General features: G+C 39.2%; 1 protein-coding gene across 1 annotated transcript in view; it reads right to left on the bottom strand.

Moving 5' to 3' along the window:
- ARHGAP42 (Rho GTPase activating protein 42) overlaps positions 1 to 21,117 on the bottom strand; it is a 166,579-nt gene extending 145,462 nt beyond the window's left edge. Inside the window, exon 1 of the mRNA XM_067289754.1 lies at positions 20,905 to 21,117. Within this exon, the coding sequence (XP_067145855.1) occupies positions 20,905 to 21,058 (154 nt within the window). The 5' untranslated portion in view covers positions 21,059 to 21,117. The remainder of the gene's footprint in view (positions 1 to 20,904) is intronic.
- Positions 21,118 to 21,602: the final 485 nt, after the last annotated feature.

The following is a 21,602-nucleotide window of genomic DNA, read 5'->3' as shown; positions in this document are numbered from 1 at the left end:
GCTCAGACCCAGACAAAAAACAATTCAAGCATTAGGAATTATTAGGAATTAGAAAAAAAAAGAAAGAAAGAAAAAGAAAAAAAAAGAACAAAAACAGAAATACCAGAAATACATGCCACTTCATCAATCCATGATAGACCTGCATTTGAACACGATGTGAAGATTTTTTCTTGAACCCATCCCAAGACACCTGAGAAAGGTACAAAGAACTGCGACAAGGGTAGGTAATGGTGGGAATACCTTTCTTAAAGAAATGAAAACACACACCAGCAATTCTCAGCCTGAAAAAGACAACAGGGGAGTCACATGACAAGAGCTCTACAAAGTCACACATGCTACAGAAATGGTGACTGCCTCTTCCAAAGCCAAGACAAAAGGGTATCTAATAAAGCTGGCAAGAAGCTAGCTCAAAACAAACAAAGGAGATGCACATTTCATGAAATGTGCAATTAAATCATGCAACTCCCTGCCACCGGATACTGTGGATATTAAAAATTTATGTGGGTTCAAGAAAGGACTAGACAAGTTCACAGAAGCAAAATCCATTGAGAGCTATTAAAGACATAACCTCTTGCTCAGGAAATCTTCAAGGCACAAATTGCTGGAGGCAGCGGAAATATCACTCCATTCTTGCCTGTTCTTATATGCTACCCTAGGCGTTCAGTATTGTGTGGAAGGGAGAAAATACAACATGCTCAGCACAGCACTTACTCATTTCTGGAAACAGGATATAAAGCCAGATAAACCTTGGGTTTGACCCAGCATGGTCATTCTTATGCTTTTTGCAGCAAGCCGTGGACACGTATGCTCCGCAAGAGCTTGAATGATTCAAGACACCATCAGCTGATCACCACCACCATCTACCAGGAGGAGGTCATCACACACAGACGAGCCAGTACAGCAGCATGGTTAAGCACTCTATTGACCTCAATACAAAGCCACCCATTGAAGCCAAGAAATCACCAAGGGAGGAGGGGGGCTGAGTTAACCCAGCTGATTTTGTACTGCATCATTTAAGCTCTAGTCCGCCGGCTAAGCTATGCGAGATATTCTCCAGGGGGTGAACGATGATGTGCAGATAGAGATCTTTCACTGCTCCAGAGACAGAGAAGGTGTACCACTGTGCCTTCAGCCATGTGACAAGGCTGTAATTCTTTCAGGATTTCTTTAGTTATGTGCGCTAAGCATAAATTTGGACAGTAAAAATAACTGCATTAATAAGTAGTAAATAGGGGGGAAAAAAAGTTTATCTAGGCTACCAGCCAAGCAGTCGAAAGGTTTCAATGAAGACTGCTTGTGCAGCTTTAGTCCTTCCACACTTTGTGCTTAAACACATGTATTATCTTCACTCTCTTCCTCCGAAACACTTCCTAACTTAGTTCTTAGTACAAGGGTGGTCACAAAGTCAGCAGCTATTCAATACTTGTTTTCTCTCCAGAGTTCAGTATTCCTCTATCCTCTTCTCCTCCCACTATTGCTTACTGCATACCATCCAAGGCCTGTAATGAATACAGAATTATCTCAGCCTTCATACAAGCCAAGTCTAAAAGACACTGAAATAAATATATTTTTATATAATACGTAACACCATTACAGTACTTTACAGAAGGAGATGCCGAAAGCACAACTGCCTGAGGCCACGCAGTGACCTGGTGATGAGGCAGGCCCTTCTGGGTGCCTGCCTTATGCCCGTTACTCCAGATGCCATTCCCTTAGAGCAGGAGACGTGAACCAGAGCTGGGAAGAATGCAGCTCCACACACTTTCCTGTCCCACAAAAAAAAAAAGTAACTTTTTTTTTCCCAGAGGACAGAATTAAAAAATAAAATAAAATAAAGCTTTCCATTAAAAGGAGGAAAGAAACTTCTAATTTTGTAAAAATGTAAAAACTTGTTTTGATCCATTTAGTGCAGACCCTGCAGAACTCCCAAGTACCTCAGCTGCAGCAGTCAGTGCTCTCTAGATGTTGCAAGTCAGTCTTCAGAAAAGCAAGAGAGGAATACACCACACACACCAACATGCTTGCTTACTTAACAGGCACTTGCTAAAATTTGACTGAAGCATCTCAAGAAAAAAAAACAAACACCCTATAGCAGAAACAGGACAGAAGAGTCAGGGTTTGCCCAAATAAAAAAAAAAGAAAAAAAATTGACATTTCCTAACTAGAGCAGTTTACATTAAAATAACTAACATAGGATTTTTGCATATAAAATGTTTCAGTCGGTTTTCAAGTGCAACAGAATTTTATTTCTTATTCTAACAATCACAACAATTCCTATTAACTCTAGGATTGGAATCTGTAACCTCATCGCATCTCAGTCTCAAAGAATCAGTATTCTGGTGACAGGACGGCACAGAAAATAGAGGATCTCTTTGCCTGCATACAAGTCCCAGGGGAAGCCCAGACAGGTTTCTCCCAGAGCAGTGGGAAAGGTTCCTTCTTGAACGATACAAAATACACTGGGATAGAGAGTATATACAGGGGTATATGCTGAGCCTAAACCAGTTGTGTGTGATTAAGGCACTCATAAAGCAAAATCTGATGTTTAACCATATACCTCAGGACTGTATTTTTATTCAGTGCCTGGAGAATTTCCCTGACATCTTTTGGAGAAATGACCATAATGCCATTTCTCTCCTGGAAGAAGCTGTGCTTGGAATGAATGGCTCACAGCTTGGAGGGTGGCCGAATTTCCACCTCAGTGGGCTCTCCTCTCCCTTTTCTCAACAAAAAGCAGCTTAAAGGAATTGCAGATTCCATTGCAGAAGCCCAGCAGTGCTTAAGGTAGTGGCCCTGTTATCCTCCGTTTAATACGGAGGGAATATTTCCAGGGAGCCACACATTTCATAAGAAACCAGGAAACCTCAGCAAGATTAAAAACAAACAAATTCTGTGACTAGACGCAGTTCTGAAATTATCAATTCTTTTGCAAACAGAACTGGAATTCTCTGTGGGGAAATAAAAAAAAGATTTGGTTACTCTAGGAAACAACATCTATTGCTTGCAATGAGTGATATGAGCTGAAGTGATAGAGCACAGGTATGGTCATCTAGATTTTGGAGGTTGCACTTTTTTCCCCCACCAGACTGTAACCCACGCTTTAGTTAGTTATATGCCAATACAATACAGCATTTCTTCTTTTTATGAGCATGTAAAATGCTTAACTGCAATGGATAGTCCTTTCAGGGCTCAGTGTGTATCTACTGTAATCCTGTTCCATCTTCAATCAAGTACATAAGTAAATATGAATCAATGAACAGCTGATGAACTTTGCTTTACGCAAGGGACCGCAGGAGTAGCCAAGTAAAACACCCTCTTCCTAAAATGTTAATGTTAGCTTTCTTGACATAAGTAAAAAGAGTACATTAAAGTATCAGCTGAAAGAGGAGAAAAACATTAATACTAAACAGGAAGAAAGTTTGATGCCTTAAAATTTTCTTTTTTTTTAAAAAATCTTTTTATTCAAAATTACAGCATCTAATAAATGGATGGTTTTACAGGTATCTTTGTGTCTAATCTGCATGACAATACATAGTCTTTCCAAAGGAATTATTCTATTTTTTTAATTGTTTCGAATTAAGGCCCCCCCACTCTACACACAGTCAAGACAGACCATAATGACTCCTGCTGGCTGTTGTAATAGCTCATGTATCAAGGGCTGTGATTCTCTGGCTCACTGAACATACAATATATCAAAACATCTCTTATCAGGCCTGTTATCCATGAAGACAGGCTTGCTAAATCCTTTTACAAGCACCTTTCAATACAAGACAATACTCCTAGGATCCACTTAATACAGACAAGAATCGAGAACACTGATATAATCAGAGCTACTGCAATGCAAGCTGGTCACGCTCATTACCGCTCCACAGCGGCCAAAGAGCTACTAAGTTTAACTTTGATATCATACCCTCAAGCCAAATATAGAAATTAATCTTGTGTGTTCTGCTGTCAATTTTCATAAAGGCTGGATAGGAAAAAAAAAATATCACTGTTGAATATTACTTATAACTTAGGCACAGACTGTGCTCAAGATTAGTGCAGGAAGCAGTAATTCATAAATAATATGAAAGAGAGAATTAGTATGAAAAAAATCATATAAATAGCCTCATTAAACATTATTCTCATATTGGTTTTGGAGGTCAAAGTACATTTACATTATTAAGAAAAAGCACAAACCAAGTCAAACAAAAACTTAAGACTGACATCACCAAATTCTCAAATAATGACATTCAGGTCGCCTGTTTTTTTTTTTTTTTTTTAATTTGTCTATTTCCAACATGAAAAATGAAACTTTCTTCCCATAAAGAAAAACACAGTCCAATAAAAACCATCAAATCTTCTGCCTTAGCAGCAAAATATTAGTAAAGTTTTCAGGTTAAGAATCCTTCTTGAACTGAATTTTCCAGTGGCTAAGAGATTATACAGCTGCTAGCTTTACTAGTTTGTATACATCTTTCCAAAATTTACCTGACAAGGTGATCTTAAAATTCATGTTTTTGTGCTACTGAATGAAAAAATAGAGCACAATCCTGTGTATGAACAGTAGTCAGGTTTTGTTTTTCATTTTCTCCCCGCAGATAAGTGAAGCTGAAGGGCTTTAGGGAATTTTATTTATTAACAAAGCACATTTCACTTTCATGATTAGTATTTCCTAAACTGCCAGAGTTTGGGCAACCTCTGGTATCCAAGATGCTGTTTCCATCCTTCCTATTTTTGGAATCCTGAAGAATCTTTTTCCAGAACCCGGGTTCCTGTTTTCTGGTTTGTCTGGAAGCCCAAAAGATTTACCTTTCTTCTTGAAACCCCCACACCACCCTTTTAACTATTTCTCCATTTTCAAATGCTAGTTGTAATATTGAATTTCTCTTTGTGACTTCTGGGAAAAAAAAAAAAAAATTAGTCCAAAAGCTCTCCAATACACAAAGGGGACAAAATTGGTTTTCTAGGCTGCAGTTATCTTACTTTCTAAAAATGTACCTGCTTGGACAGCAGCTATTCACACTAACCATTCTTCACTTCCTCATCCGAATGCATTATTTGAAGATGCAGTATTCTGCACTTTTGAGATATTCAGGTCAATAGAAATTCATCAAAATTACAAGTTGTGATTAGGCAGAACCCTCAAACAACATAGACGATCAATTCCAGAATCACTTTTCTCAATTTTATTCCTTCAAGTATTTTCAGACAGTGATCAAGACACCCAACACTCAAGCTTTTATGAAGCTACCCCCCCCTCAAAAAAAAAAGACAAGAAAATGATACTTTCCATCAGTGAGTTACTATTTTTCTGAAGGAGGGTTGAATGGGGTGAAAAGAGATAGAGTTCAAAAGCATCTCAAAATCAGTGTTTCTATATTATCACTATCAACACTTCCCTTCCTTGCAAAATAAATCCTTTCTGGACCTAAAAGGAGCCTTACTATTTTACAGAATCACAAAAAAAAACAACTGGAAATTGGGTTGGAAAGAGGGTGTCAACACTGAGTAACATATTTTGCTGCTGACAGAGATGTTTGTAATCAGCTTTTATGTTTTACTTTGTTGAAGAGCAGGAAAAAGATCTCATAATACTAAATGACAGGGAAATAAGAAGACAGAGGAAAATAAAGCTTGGAAAGCACACACTAATGCACATAGGAAAAAAACCCACCTCAATTATATTCACACAGTGATGGGATTTACATTAGCTTTAATATTCTGGGAAGATCTTGGAATAAATGCAGACAGTTCTTTTAAGATGTCAACTCAATGATCAGCAATAGGGAAAACTATCAAGGCTATTGAACTATCAAGGAGGAAGAGAGCACAGACCCCCAAAATATCATTATTTGATTATATATAACCTTGAATATTGTATGAAGTTTCTTGTCAATCCCTCTCAAAAAGGACCCGGTGATCATGGAAAAGGCACAAAGGCGGCTGACAAAGGACAATCAGAGGTTCAGATCTGGTAATTTAAAAGCAGAAACCAACTCGACTAGAACTTTTCAGCTGGGAAAAAAAACCTACAAGAAAGGAGAAAGATGGAGAAAGATGGAAAAAAGATGCAACAAAGGTCTTAAAAAAGCAACAAAAAAACCAGCAAAGACAATGCATATAAGCAACCGTTACTATTTCTCATAGAATAGAATTACCATCACCAAATGAAATAATGAAATAACCAAGCAGCAGGTATAAGACAAGCAGAGGAAAGGGAAGAAGTTTTGCCCGAGCAGTGCATAATTAAAACTGCCAAAAATGCTGTGGAGTCTACCAGGAGAGATGGATTCAAGAACAGGTCTGGCAAACCCATCTCTGAAAAAGGGCTATTTGAGGATATTTAGGGGCACTTCAGTGAAAATCTACCACAAGTACTCATCTTCTCATCTGACGTATTTCAGAAGCTGAGTACTTTAACAGGGGCTACCAGCAGACCAGCTCTATCCTGAAGGCACACTGCATGGTTCTTCTCAAAACTACAGAGATGCTGACATATCTCTAAAGTACAACCGCCTCACAAAAACTGAAACTTGAATTTCAACAACAATAGGATACTGGCTGAATTAGTTAGTTTCCCAGGGAAACAATCACATTTTGCTGAAACTGAATAACTGTTGTGTCTGATCACTTTTTTTTTTTTTAATTCCATATTCTTGACATTGTTTTAGAACCAGAAAGTAGCTGTTGGAGAGACAAAATTCCATATGGCAGCCTTGGAACTCCAAAATAGGAAAAAAATCCCCACAAATTCCGCCTCCTAATTTTTTCAATAAGGTACAAATAAAATACTTACACTGGAATGAATAAAGAATTAATGGAGTTTCAACATCCATCTTTAAATAGACAACATATATTTTTAATGAAGATGAACAAAGCAGTATGACAAAATTTATAATATCAACAAAGTAGCTCATTAGAATTGTAACATTATATAGTAGAAGGAGCCTAACATATATATTTTTAAAAAGTTCAGCTGCATTTCCATACAAATCTGAATAATTTCTTTGGCCTCATCACAGAAATTGCTGAACTCCTTCATTGTTTTATTCTCAAAAAGAAAGAGTACTAGAGACTAATCATCTGTTTTAATTTCTCCCCCCACCTTAAAAAAAAAGGCAAAAAAAACCCAAACACATGCAAACAACTTTTTAAAGACAGTATTTAACTCATTTATACATACTTAGACATCTTTATTTTAAAGTAAAGCCATGTATAGACATCGATATGGAAGTCAAATTCCCCATAATACTTAATGGGCCCTGAACAAAATACTCAACACAAATATACACAGTAAAAGACAGGCCATACAAAATTACTATTTATGTAGACAAAGACAGGCAAAAGTTAAGGAAGATGAATCTCCCAAAGCCACAGCCGTATTTTATTGATGAAAGATCAAGACAAGAAGAGAATAAGGACGGGGCAATCAGGTAGTGTAATTTTTATATACGCCAAGGATCCAGACATGGGATTTGACACTCAACCCCCACTGCCGCACACCCAGGGGCTCAGACCCTCATACTCCTATCTTGATTCACTGCACTGAGCCCTTCTCCTACCTCCCGAAGGAAAACTGAGATTTGAATCATTTGCTATGCTGGAAATTAAAAGACGAAAGCAAAACAATCCCCCCAACACACACACACAATTAACAAGTTGTTGATCTCTGCAGATTAACACTATTTTCACATAGTTAATTACATTTGTATGAATATGTTGGTAAGTGCCATTTTAATTTATGAAAGGACAAGAGAAATGTTTCTCATATCATGAAATTCCTTTGGGTACATTAAATGTTCAAGAAAATATTGCAAGACTGATGCTTAATCAAGCCACACACTGTTCATAGAGCTACATAAAGATTCCTCAAGACAACTGACAAAAGTAGGAAGCAAAGGGACTCTTTATTCTGTAACACTCTTGAAGTCACAAGGTGTATTGAAGACTGTAGTTTCTCATGGAAAACAAATCAAAGATGTTTTTGAGTGGCAACGAGAACAAGAACTGCATTATACAGTTAGCATAATGCATATTTTACTGCCAAATGATTTCAGAAATTTGAGAAGCGTCAGAAAGCTGGTAAAAAAAAGATGTGATTTGCAATGTTATTTTTGTAAATCTGGGATGATTACCACTTCCAGCTGCGACACTCTTGGGACATGCTGCATTAACAGACAAGAGTACGAGAACCGAATCAACAAAACAATGAATCAAATTATTGCTGTATGCTGTGGCAATGTAAATAAAATAAAAATAATATTTTAACCTGTTGTATTTCAATTGCATAGAGAAGACACTAGACAGAAGAAGCAGTATGAAATATGACATAATATCGTACAAGAATGGAAAAAAAAAATCAGCAGTTGTTCTTCAGTCTGTACAGAAGCAAAGGAACCAAGTGAAGGAGAACTAAAACAGCAAAGAAGTGAATTATGATATCAGGACTACATAACCAGGGAATTTCAGGATTAAATTTACTTGGACCAGAGATCTCAACTAGAAACAGTCTCTTGGGGGATAAGAAGAAAAAGAAAGGGGAAAGGAGGAAAGGGCAAAAAAAATCATATTTTTCACTTCCCAATCAAAAACTAAACAATGAAACACTAAACAAATGACTTAAACATGGCTTTAATGGTTTCATCTTCAAACCTGCAACCTACGGATAAATGAAAGGTGGTAGACTTGGATATAAATGATCTCAGTTTTTTTCTCCACAGAAAAATGAGTTGCATCATACCAGCTAGGGTGTAGACAATGGTGTCTTCAAGGAACTAAGCAAAAAGAAAAGACAAATTTAAGTGCAAACTCAAAAGTCTTGCATTAATTTATCAGGAAATCTCTCATCATACAAAGAAGTTTGGACTATGTAAACAGGAAATGTACCCCTCTTCAAAAAAGGGAATATTTTGAATTTCACATTTGACCTTAGGATCCTGAACAGCAGGAAGACAGAGCAGCTCTATATTCACATTGCAAAAAGCCAACCACGCTGACTGTATTTGTGAGAAAATTTAACAAAGTCTAATTATAAGCCTTATATTTCTGTTTACAACTCTTTGTTTGGAGACACACTTATGGGATTTTAAATCAGTTACCTGTTTATTTTCAGATTAACCCAGGCATGGTAGGAGATGACTATACAATATAGGTACAAGAACTGTGAGAATTTTAAGATGCTTGAAGTACTTCAGATAATTTATATCTCAATAGACTAACAAGCTAAGCTAGTAACCTTGCTTTCCTAACATTAAGAATCTTTCAAAATTGCTATCTTTACATACTTGTAGCACAGCAACTTGAACTGAGCATATTTATTTAGTGTCTGTATATATGGAAAGAAAGATAATATTACCATCTTCAACTGTTTGACTTTGTTTTAATGCACATTTGCACATACGTATGTAAACACTCAGAAATAAACCCGCCAATCTAGTATTCAAAACTAAGGGGGAGGGGGGAGAGGGAAGGGATGGACACACAACTGTTATAGCAGAACACTTCAGTTTTAAATCACATAATGATAATCCCTAAGTGATGTGAGTACCAGAAGGAACCATTCAAGGCCTCATTTAAAAGCTTTTCAAAACCTGAGGACCATTAGATTACTTAGAAGATGTCCTGAGGGTTAAATCTTCACAGTTTTCAAGATTCCACATACACATACGCATTCAAGCAATGGATAGTACCTGAAAAAATGTCTTTCTAAGACCAGAGAGAACCAGCGTGATCACCAAGTGCAACCACCACTGAACAGAAATTTCAGGACTTGCTACTTCAAGTCCAACAGGTAAAACTGAACTGTTCATATCTTGGGGAAAAAAAAAAAACACCTAAAAAATTTAAGAGTTTCCAGCAATAAAAAGTCCATCACAACCCTAAGGAAATGTCTTATTAACATAACAGTTACATATTTCTAATCTTAATTTGTACAGGTTCAGCCAGCACTTCTATCTTCACATGACTTCGTCTGTTGGACAGAGAAACTTTCCATCAAACTTTTGTTCTGTGATCCAAATAAATCTGTAACTTTCGCTTTGAATTAAGCAGTTGCAAAAAAATATGCTTTATGGTGCTTATGGTTTCAAAGGAGCTTGAGCATTTTCATAGATCATCTCTGAGCCTCTGCAATTTTTCAGCATCCTCCCTAAAACATGAACTGCAGGAGCAGACTCAGACAACACTCACCACCAAATACAGCGAATATTCATACAACCTCCAACTTACACATGCAGGGAGCGTACAATATTTCTGGCATCTGTCAGTCTGCAAGCTCCTGTTCAGCTTATTAACTATGCTGATCTCCCTCCTCCAAAAACAAAGCGCTTTTCATAGTCACTGTTAGCTGGCCTGTAGGCACGCTGTGCAAAATCATACATTAATTTTGGCTGTAGCCTGGTGTGCAGTTAAGCAATCCCTGGCAACAACCAATAACTTCAAGTCCTGCCCCCGTTCTTCCCCCAAGCCACCAACTTCCAGAGTCACTTGCACACCCAGGCTGCCCTGTGCTCTATCAGCATGAGCACTTCCACAGCCGCATAATGAACCAAATCAGGAAACTGGGAGAGATGAAACATTTTTTCAGCAAAGATGAATGATTAGTTTAGTTCCCGAATCCAGCACAGTGCACAGCTGCGCAAACAGCGATACTAGTACCACTTACAGGAGGGGTGGAAACAAGGTCTAAGAGTGGGAAAAGAGGAAGGGGCTGGCTCTGGGGGATTTCTGCTTGTTTGTTTAGCAGCAGAGCTGGCTTAAAATCACATATCAAAACGTGGCTTCAGACAGATACTCTCTAGTAACCTCTTTTGGTCAGAAATTCTGTGAGAACTATGGGACAACTGAACTACTCTTTGCCATTCACAGAGGATGGCAGACACTCAGGTGCTAGAAGAGAGCACAGCAGAATTCAAAATTACTGCACGGTTATAGTCTGACATCCAGCAGACAACACCTAGGACCACAGTTCTGAAGGACAGAAAAGAGAAAACCACATCCCAATTCACCTGATAAAATACGAGCCTCACAGCTCACACAGCCCACACAAAAAACTGTCTGATAAAATAACCTGACTCTAAGTAATCACAAGCTCATTCAGTTTAAAATTAAATACAAGAATAAGCACCCACACAAAAAAAGTCTGTAACAGAAGTTCTACATTTCAAAAAGCCAGAATCTGTGTAATTAAGGGAACTTCACACTGGAGATGACTGTATATGGAGAAAGCCCAAACTATAACAGAAGCTACCTTGCATTCGCGCCTTAGTTACAAGAAGAACAACGGTATGAAAGACATCCAGGTTAACTGGAGGAATAACCATCTGAAGAAACGATACGGAGATGTAAGTAGAGGATCATGGACTGGGGGCGGGGGAAGAGAAATCAATATTTAGAGCAAATGGTTATGTTATATTCAAAACATACCTGCATGTAGGTGTATTTTTAAAAGTTAAGACAACCAGGTTTCGTACCAAAAACCAGTGGAATTCCAACAGCTTAGCCAGCCACCAGTGTGGTGCTGGGTCACTTTTGCAGGCTCTAGGAAAGCCTATACACTGATCAGTCACAAGATAGTTTCAGTCTAATTCAGGGTATTTTCACAAATACAGTCATACTTGGAAAATGATAATTTTGTGCCAAAGGCAAACCAATGTAGAAATTCACTAAATAAAAAGAAACAACATTTTGTGTATAAAAGTCAAAGGAGGACACAAATAAGAACTAAGGCCAATAAGCAGTAAAGATAGCACGGAAACAGACACAGCCCAAAGATTCAAGTATGATCCGAAACTAAAATTAATATTCAACTTCAATTTGCATCAATCTCAATGCTATCAGTATGAAAAAAGCATGAAATTCATGCAAAGGAGTACCTACAAAAATGCAAAATAATCACACTATCACTTTGATACGAAAAATGTAAAGAGCTCAAACTCACACAGGGGTTAGGACAAATATTGTATACCTTATACCACTAAAAAGCTAAACACATGAAAAGATAAACTTAGCACCCAAGATTTTTAAATCAACCAAATCAAGCAGTTTTTTTTTTAAGATAAGGTAGCAAATATATGTCCATATTTAACAAACAAAGATAATGATCCAACAAGCATGGTCCATTAGTTTGACCTCAAAAACATGCAATTATTTAGAACACTTTTTGAAGAACAAAAGTCTTGGAAATGGATAGAAAATGGGGTAAAAGGCAACACATGTTTACTAAAGGTAAACTGTACCAGTTCAGGGGATATCTTTCTTAGAAAAGGCAAAGGATATTAAAAACAAAACACCACCAACAAAAACACCAGGACAGATCTAACTAGCCAACAGTAAAGCACATGGTACGAAGACAACAGAAGTTAATTATTACGGTGGAGACGACGAGAACTTGTAGAGACGCTATAAAGATAAGAAAGCAACTGGGAAAAGGCTTTGCTGCAAATGTCCCACCAGAGGAATGTCATTATTGGATATTATTCAAGGACTGATATTGAGAAAAATCTCCTTAATATCTCCACCCGGACTTTGATGCCAACTTGATACAAAACAGGAACACTGGACTATCCTTTAGGAAAAGTAGTGAAAAGATGGAGTAGAAAAAAGGGGGAAAAATTAAATCAACAGTTGGATGAGTTTGAGAACAAGTTTTTTGTGTTTTTTTTTTTAATACAGTAAGTTGCAGATTCCTAAGTTTGAACGATATGCAAGAATGGATAACTCTGTTAGAAAGAGGAAGAAAAAACACTTAAGAGAAAAATCTGCAACCCCCCCCCCCAAACCTGATCCCAAGATGTATTAAGAGTGCAGCATACAGCAGAAAGAAGAAACATTAATGAGTGCCCAACATCCCATGGAAGTAAATTTAATGACCTAGGAGGACAGCTTCAGTCAAAGATCTCCAAAAATTATAGGAAGACATCCCTCAGAAGCTTGGGTTTGTTGTGTGACACATCAGGTTGTGTGTTTGTTGTTTGTGTCGCGTGTGACACATCAGGTTAAACATTTTATACATTTAAACACACCCCCCAACAGAGGAAGCAGGCTGAATCCCCATACCTAACATCACTCAACAGCACAGGAATAATCATCCTTCCTGGAGTGTTTTTCTCCCAAAGTAACTAAGACCTAAATACACAGAGGGATATAGGTACTGCAGTTCTTCCTTCTTTTAGGTATCCTCTAGACTACCGGAATCAGCGTAATTTAGGTGACCTGATTCTCAGCAGAAATACATGGGAAGTGAGCTGTACAAATACATGGTTCACAGGTATCAAAGGAATAAGCAGTCATTTAAATGAGCTGGGAGAAAACAAGAAAATTCACGAAGATGCAGTCAAATCTCTCTCTCTAAGGAACTTCTTTTCAGCTCTCTACTCTAAGAGCTCAACCATGAAACCTCTTTTTGAATTAGGGACATGCTTTTCTCCCAGTAGACAGGAGGAGAAATATCAGGCTCTACTCACCTCTACTGACCTGCTTTAAACTGCTATCTGTCTGCATCCTCCATCTCATGCAAAAGGACACTAACTAGCAAACTAAGTCAGTCACTCCCGCAGTGTCCATTTCTACAACAGCATCAACTTGTGGCTGCACAAAACCCAGGTTCAAATTCACAGGCAGAGAATAACAAAATTGATTATGCAGAATTTGTTTTGAGTAACATCACTAAAAACAGTACCAACTGATATGAAAATTAAATTTGATCCTCGAGGAATATCTGTGCTGTTGATTGGAGGCAAAAGGTATCTGAACAAATCTTGCTGTGTCCCCAACTACAGAAAGCCAAAGGGAGAAAGATTTCCCTAAGCACAGAAGGTGAAGAATAATTAAAATAAGAAACTTATTTGTACTTGTAATTCTACAGGATCAGATCACGGTGAGTCTTCTTATTTTTACCTGTTTTATCTTTCATGATGTTCGGTTGACTTGAATGATCTTTATAGAAGTCATATAACCAAATAGGTGATACCTGTTTTCATTTATATCTTTCAGAGAACAGAGGAGTACTTTTGCAGACACTACAATGCCCACCTGATGCAAATCTCTCCCACTTAAGCAACTTGCCAAAGATGAAATATCATTATTAGTAGAGCCAGATATATCACGTAGCACATTGCAGCACCTTGCACCCTGCTTTGAATATTAAGCTAAAAGAAGATAAGACTTTTAAAGGCATGAGAATTTCCATACTCTTTTCCCATGCCTGAATTATACTAACAAAACAGCAGCATAAAACAAACATGTTGCTTAAGTCTTTCATGTCCTGTGAAAGACAAGTTTGCATAATTCGGGACAGAGAACAGATTCAAGTCGATAACTTGCAACTGATCTGAAAAGCTATACAATAATATAGCCCAGAGTTCATAAGGTACTGTGAAAAATATTATCTTTCTAATGAAAGCCATTTGCACTTCATGGGATGCAAATGGGAGGTTAGATTACTGCCTAATAATACTTCAATCTCATATTAATATGGAGGAGGGTCAAGCTATCTTTTCCACAAGTTTTGTATTTACTTTACTGCTACTGTTTGTAAAATCCTGAAATTTTTTCACCTTACATAATACATTTGAGGAATCCATAGCACTACATAGTCAGGAGAAGATTACAAACATTGATTCCAATTAATGAATTGCTGCTCTCTCAGAATATGATGAGCAAAGATCAAACCTGTGTACAACTATTACTGTATTTCTGTTTCCCCTACTTTTTCTTCTATTTGCCTGAACATTTAAGATACATTCAAAAAGGCTTAGAAAAGCGTGATTAAAATGACCAGGAAACCAGAGAAATTTTTATGTGAGAGGATGAGAACAGCTTGTTCAGGCTAGCAAAAGGACATGATTATTCCCTAGGCAAATCATGGTAAACAACAGTGTAGAAGAGTTGAGTGAAATAAAAATGAGTATAAACAAGTTAAAATTTCCAGATCAAATGTATTTTTAATGAGTTACTCAAACCTCCAAGCAACAAGGTTCTAAAACAGCCTTCTAGCAGGAATAGTAAGGATAAAAACTGCTTTTAAAATGGATTTTGACAAGTAGGGATTACATGACATGACACTAGCAGGAGACTGGATTTAACAGCAAAGGAAACCCATGATACCCCTAAACACCTAATTCCTCCATATTCAGAATGTATTTATAATGAGACTTTTAAGACTACAGGAAAATATGCATATAGAGGGAATGGCATAACACTGTTTTACATATTATTTCAGTGGAAAGGACAGAATTATCCTCTGTATTTTTCACAGAGGATGGATACTAAGTTATTTACTATTATAGGAAATTGCAAGTTGCTGTAGCACTTCTGCCCACAAAACCCCAAGAGAGCTGTACAAGTTCAGTGACCACAGCATCATATTTTCCATTGTAATAAAGACAATATTCATGAAGCAGCTGGTTTCTTATTAATAGAATTCATTTATCTTAATCATAGCAAATGAAGCATGTAGTAGTCAAAAAGCCAACTAGACCATTAAGAAACAGATTAAATTTGACCTTTTCAGAAGGCACTTTAAAAGTTTGAAATTCCTAGTTTAAAATAAATTGCACAATATTATCTTAAAGTAGAGGCACCATTTCAAATGGCTTGTGAAAATCAATTATTCCTTTGTTGTTCACCTGACATTATCCAACTGCAAAATTTCTTTAAAGAATACCTGCTTCAATATTAAGGCACAAGAACACCCATGTTGTGTTGTTCAAAGACTTCATTAACACAATATTCATTAACGATAGCATGGGAATTCACTTGTGGGGATTCCTGGTTCAAAATGAAACATTTTCCAATGGACAGAAAATACTTAGCCCAACCATTTCAAGCTAGTATTTGTTTTTTTTCCACACATATATTCTGTTAAAGATAATACTATACAGACTGCAGCTGCTTCAAACACCAGAGGCAGTAATTAAACTCCTTCTCTGGCCAAGAACCAGCTTATCATTGGTATCTTTGCACAAAAGCCTGAAGACTGTTGAAACTGTTTTTGAAAATTGTATCTATAATGTATAACTGAGTGAAACATCAGCAGGAGTTGAGCAGTAGGACTGCACAAATGCCTATCAGAAATAATAGAATAGTGAAGCAGCAGATGACTTCAAAACATGAACGACAACGCCCAAGGTTCAACTTTCTTTTAGTTGGAAAGTTTTCCAATCTGCAGAAAGGCAGAGTTACGCACTTTTGCATTACATAACTAAAACAAAAACAAACTAAAAGCAATCTATTTTCAAAGGCAATGTGCTTTATTTCTGAAATTCTCAAGAGGAAGCTATACTTTAATAACTCCATGTCTGCCATCATAGTATCGCATATGGAGCATGAGGAATCAGTGGTTTTACTTAAAATCTAAATTAACAAAAGAGAATGGGAGTTACCAAACTTCAGCAGTTATTCAATGAACTCACTCCCGCTCCAGTTGGAATCTGGAAAAGACATTTTTTAAGATACAATCACATGAAAACACGTGAGGCCAAGCTATCTGGGAAAATGCATCTCTGAAAAAGATACAAAGGGGTTTCTACATGAAAAAAAAATTCCCAAGAGAGATAACAAAACCATTGATTCTTATGTTGCAATTTAGCCCTTATTCTTTTTCCAGACAGCTAACCTCCATGCATATAGCCAGGTTCATCACTGTACTTTTACTATTAGGGTTATGACAGAAGGAAACAGCTTGGAGACATAGTCTTTTCTGTGTGGAATTTATATAAAAACTTAGAAAAAAAAAATTACAGTCCTGTGGGGGGGGAAAAAGGGGGGGGGGGCATTTCCATCTTGTGCCTGTTTCTGAAGGTGTTAAATAGTCAGTAAAATAAAACAAAGGACTTCAGGTACTAATTCTGCTAGTAAAAACTCTCACAAAAAATAAGCATTGTTAGTAATTATGTTTTCTTAGAGGCATCTCCAAAATATTATTTATATTATGCCACAGTTCTTCATTACTGTTTACAACATAGTAGAATGCTTTAACAGGTTTATCAACATTTAAATCAACAGAAAAATGAGTGAGCTTTCACCCATTTAATCCCAAACTAGATCTAGTTACCATTTTGAGTGCATGAACTTGTAGCTAAAACAGGAATTAAGATGGAGAGAGAAGGCCTCAAAAATGAGAGGGAAAAACTGCAGGCTTCTGCACAGCAGTAAGCCAGGAGATCACCTGTACAGCATGGATGTTGCTTGTCTGGTTTGTTTAATACAATATTCACTATCGTTGCCAGAACAGCAGGCCTATTACGGACACTAAAACCATACAGGTCTGTTTATAGTGATATTTTCTACATAAACTACAAAAAAACCACAGAATAAGGGTTTCTTTTTTTGTCCCTGTAAGGCAATTGAGAAGGAAAGAAATTACAAAGTATACTACAGGCAAAGAGTACAGGACAAGGATTGATGTTTCAACTGAAAATGAGCTGGAATCAATGAGAAGGAAAAATTTCAATTCTGATTCAAGAGTCCAGCTGTACTAAGTGAAGCATTTGCACGTATCTATTTTAACCATATGTCTGAAAGATCTATTGAATTAGGTGCCTGAAGAACTTACCAAATCAAGTTACCTAATAACCAAGAAGGCCAGTTGTACCAGAAGGAGATTGTTTATTCTAGAAAGCTTCCCCCTCCCCCAACTTACAAGTTAATGAACACTGAAGATGAAGAGACCCTCCTCCAAAAGCACCATAGAGTACTAGTGATTCTACTTAATTGTGCCTACACATAATCAGTTAAATTTCTCTGGAAGGATAACTTTCTAAGACAACAGAAACATCCATTATATGCATAATAATGAACCTTTCAGGTGAGACCAATGTACCTAGTACTTCAGATCATTAAAAAAAAAAAAAAAAAAAAGTAGTCTCTACAAACAGGGGTTGTAGGACAAGGCTGAACTAAGCATGATGGCCATACAAACAGGATGCTAACTAACCAAACTGGACCCTACAACCTATATTCTTCTACCAAAAGTCTTTCGTGCCTAGAAAGAGGAGAAACCAGGGCAAGAATATGTTAGGAAAAAGCTGCTAATGATTTGACTTCAATCCTAGCAGTATCAGCTCTCACATACAGCATTCACAAAAGCCAACTGCTCTTCTACAGCCCAGTATTATGGTCCTAGAAATTACTTCGGAAAGTAGGATTCTTAAGAATTAATGTAGCAGAACCACATTAAAATAAAGTGTGACCTTAGCCTGGGACCACTCCAACAACTGAGCTTCAAAATGTTTACATACTGCATTAAGTGTATTGGTTCTACCTTTAAGTTATGTGGAACCTCTTGTTAGATATTTTTAAACATTATATTTTTATAGTTATTTCTGTAGATAATAGCAAATATTCTGGAACTTCTAATATAAAAGTTTTATTCCATCTGAAAACCCACGCACATACTGGCGTTTCCCATATCTTTCATTTAGACAAGTTAAAAGGCAATGGTATTTACAAAGTGCATTAAGTCAAACTCACTCTCTCTCCTGTAAACATGATCAGGAAGAATATGCTCCAAAATCCATTTCCACTGAAGCTCTACAGCAGTCTTAATTTTTCCCCTAACAAAACCGACCCTCCAAAGTGATATGTAAATGAAAAATCCTAGCTCATCTAAAGAGATAGAACATGGTAAACAAAGCTTGCTGGTCTCCAGGGCTTGTAGCAGGTTATTACATTTTCAAGGAACAAATCATAATAGTCCATCACTGAAATTAACTACTTACTCCACTGTTTGATTAGATTTTCAAATTAAAAAAGGCCTTGCATAACCCTATTTTACACTCGTTTTAAAGCTGAGTTGGAGCGCACTATAACAAATCAGAAGTCCTCTTCTTTTCTTTAGGAAACAAACTACTGCTTCTTGCCAACACAGATACAGATACACCTTGTACTACCTACACCAGAGTCTGTACAATATAAAGCAGGGATTTCCATTTTATTCAGAAAACACAGACATTTCTCCAATTATCCTAACATAGGGTCATAGGCAGTGGTCTTCGGAAGGCACGGTCACAAAATTAAGGGGGTGGAAATGAACACGGAGAAGAGAAATACTTCTTTCTACACCAGAGCAGAGCTTATTTTCTGAAAGTTTAAGGACACTACCGCATGCAGCATTTTAAAGTTCTACATAGAATATGATAAGCATCATGTCAAACAAAACAACATATGAACTGAAACGTTTTAAAATTCAGGAGAATTTGCAGGATGAGTATTAATTACTTGAGACAGAAATATTGCTTGTCCTTCTAAAAGAAGGCCAGAGTTGTTAAACGTGTGGATACAAAGTCTAAGTAAGGACTTACAAGTAGTCTTTATGAAGATAATGAGATTACTCACTTCAGAATCTGCCTACGTTACTTCTGGAGAACAACATTCATTGTACAGTGGCCTCCGACAGCTTAAGAGGAAAGTATCTTGTTCATGCTTGATTTGGTTTGGAACAAAAAGCAGTCGATTTCAAATGCTAATCCAGCTCAAAACAAGTTCACACGGGGTACCTAACCTGCCATTACTATTTGTGTATACCAGCTAATAGAACCAGGTTTGAAGTAGTATTTTAAGTTTTTGCTAAACTTGAAGCAAAACTTTTAACTTAATTTCATAACTTAAATTTTTTTTTTTTTTTCAAAAACATCAGGACATTTAAGCTTGTTTAAAGTAGTAAAAAATTCGTAAAAAGAAAAACCTAAAGTAAATCTAAAAAAAAGATTTTTTTTCTTTCTCTGGAAAGAAAAACGTACCATCAAGCTTTGGTTATGCCACATGCATTTTTTCTATATCAACTATCATCTCAGACTCTGTGAGCATGAGCTTACGTACAGGAGCTTGCTGAATTTAATGTAAACTCGCATAAAATGTAAGACTTGTATCCAATCTATTCCCCAAAATAGAGATGTCCCAAAATATTTAGACTTGCATGAAAAATCTCAAAAAGCCTGTAGCTCTTTTATGTGAATGCAATGCTACACATGGACTGTCTGTACAGTGGAGACACACACGCACAAGTACAATTCATGCCCAATGCAAACACTGGCCAAACAGCATCGCACAGTCTGACCTCCTGCTCCAGGTAAAGAGCAAAACTTTGGGTTTAGACTCTGGGTTGGCATCACTCAGATTCAGGGCTAGATTAGCTCAGGAGCTTGCAGTAACAGCTGCTCCCTGTTTTCATAAAAGCAATACTGCTGCCCTTCAACCCTGTAAAAATTAGTATGATGCACCAATGTGGCAGATACTTTTAAGGACTATTTAAAGAGATTACTGTTTTCCTTAAACATCTCACTAATGTTTAGTGAGGCAAGAAGTGAGTTCAGTGAAGCGAGCAAGAAGCTGCATGTCACCGCTCTGCTCTCCCCGCAGGAAAGCCCAGGGCAGCAGGCAAGAGAGGTCCACAGCGACTTAAGGGCCAGAAGGAGGTGGCACCGGTGGAAGGCGAGGAGGGCGAGCCAAGACGAGCAATGGCAACTCTTAGTTTTCCCATCGCACTCTTCAGCGAGCCCGGGCCATTTCCACACGCTTGGAGAAGCCACCAATGCTCAAAAGGTCACACACACACCCTCGACAGCACCAAACCGCCCGGCCTCATCTTTGGCAGGTTCTGAAAGAAAACTCGAACTATTCCAGCAAGACTGGAGGGGGAAAATAAGCAAATAATACAAAAAAGAGCTTCCCCTGCGCACACACGGCCCGTCCGCTGCAGACACCCCCGCCGCCCGGAGGGGCCCCGTCGCCAGGCTGCCCGGAGCCAGGCGCCCGCCGCAGCGAGCCCGGCGCCTCCCGCCGCCCCCGCGCGAAGCCCCCGGCCGGGCGGCGCGGAGCGGAGCGGCGCGGGGCCCCTTCCCGCCGGCCGCCGGCAGGGGAGCCCGTTCCCGGCCCCATCCAAACAAAAGGAGCCCCCGCTCCCGCCGCCCCCCCCCCACTCACTGCGCAGGGCGCCGATGAGCAGGCTGCCGTCCTTGATGAGCTCCTTGATGAACTTGTTCGTCCTCTCCAGCTCGATCTCGTGGCACTTGAGGCGCTCCCTGAAGTCCGGGCTGTCCAGGTAGGAGTCGCTGAACTCCAGCGTGGGCAGCCCCATGGCAGCGGCGCCCGCGGCCCAGGCAGCGGAGCCGCGCCGGGGCACGGCGCCGAGGGCCAAGCCGGGGGAAGCGCGGCGCCCGCCCCTTCCTCCGCCCGCCCGGCGGCGCCCGGCCCCTCCGCGCCGGCAGCCGGTGGCGGCGGAGGCGGCGCGCTGCGGCCGCTGCCGCCCAACTACATGCTGGCCGCGGGGCACCGCGGGCTCGCCAGCGCCGCCGCTTCCGGCAGCTCCCGCTCCGCCTCCCTCCCCGCCCGGCCTCCCTTCAGCGCCGGCCGGGCCCGGCCGCGCGGAGCTGCCGCCCGCCGGGGAAGCGCTCGCTCCTCGCCGCCCTCCAGCGGCGGCGCCCGCCCGGCCGCCGTCTCCGGCCCTGCGGCTGGCGAGGCCCGAGGGAGGCCGGCGGGCAGGGCGAGGGCAGAGCCCGGGCCCGGGGCAGGCGGCGGCGGGGAGGGAGCATCCACGCACCTGAGTGGAGAAGCGGGGGCCTGGCTGCCGTTGAAGAAAGCTGCCTGCAAGCGCACCTGCGCCGGCTGTCACTGCCGGAGCC

This window comes from Apteryx mantelli, chromosome 1 (assembly GCF_036417845.1).
Source record: "Apteryx mantelli isolate bAptMan1 chromosome 1, bAptMan1.hap1, whole genome shotgun sequence".
Lineage (NCBI taxonomy): Eukaryota > Metazoa > Chordata > Aves > Apterygiformes > Apterygidae > Apteryx > Apteryx mantelli.
The sequence above is the reverse complement of the archived record's forward strand: the minus strand, read 5'-3'. Positions and strand labels throughout refer to the sequence as shown.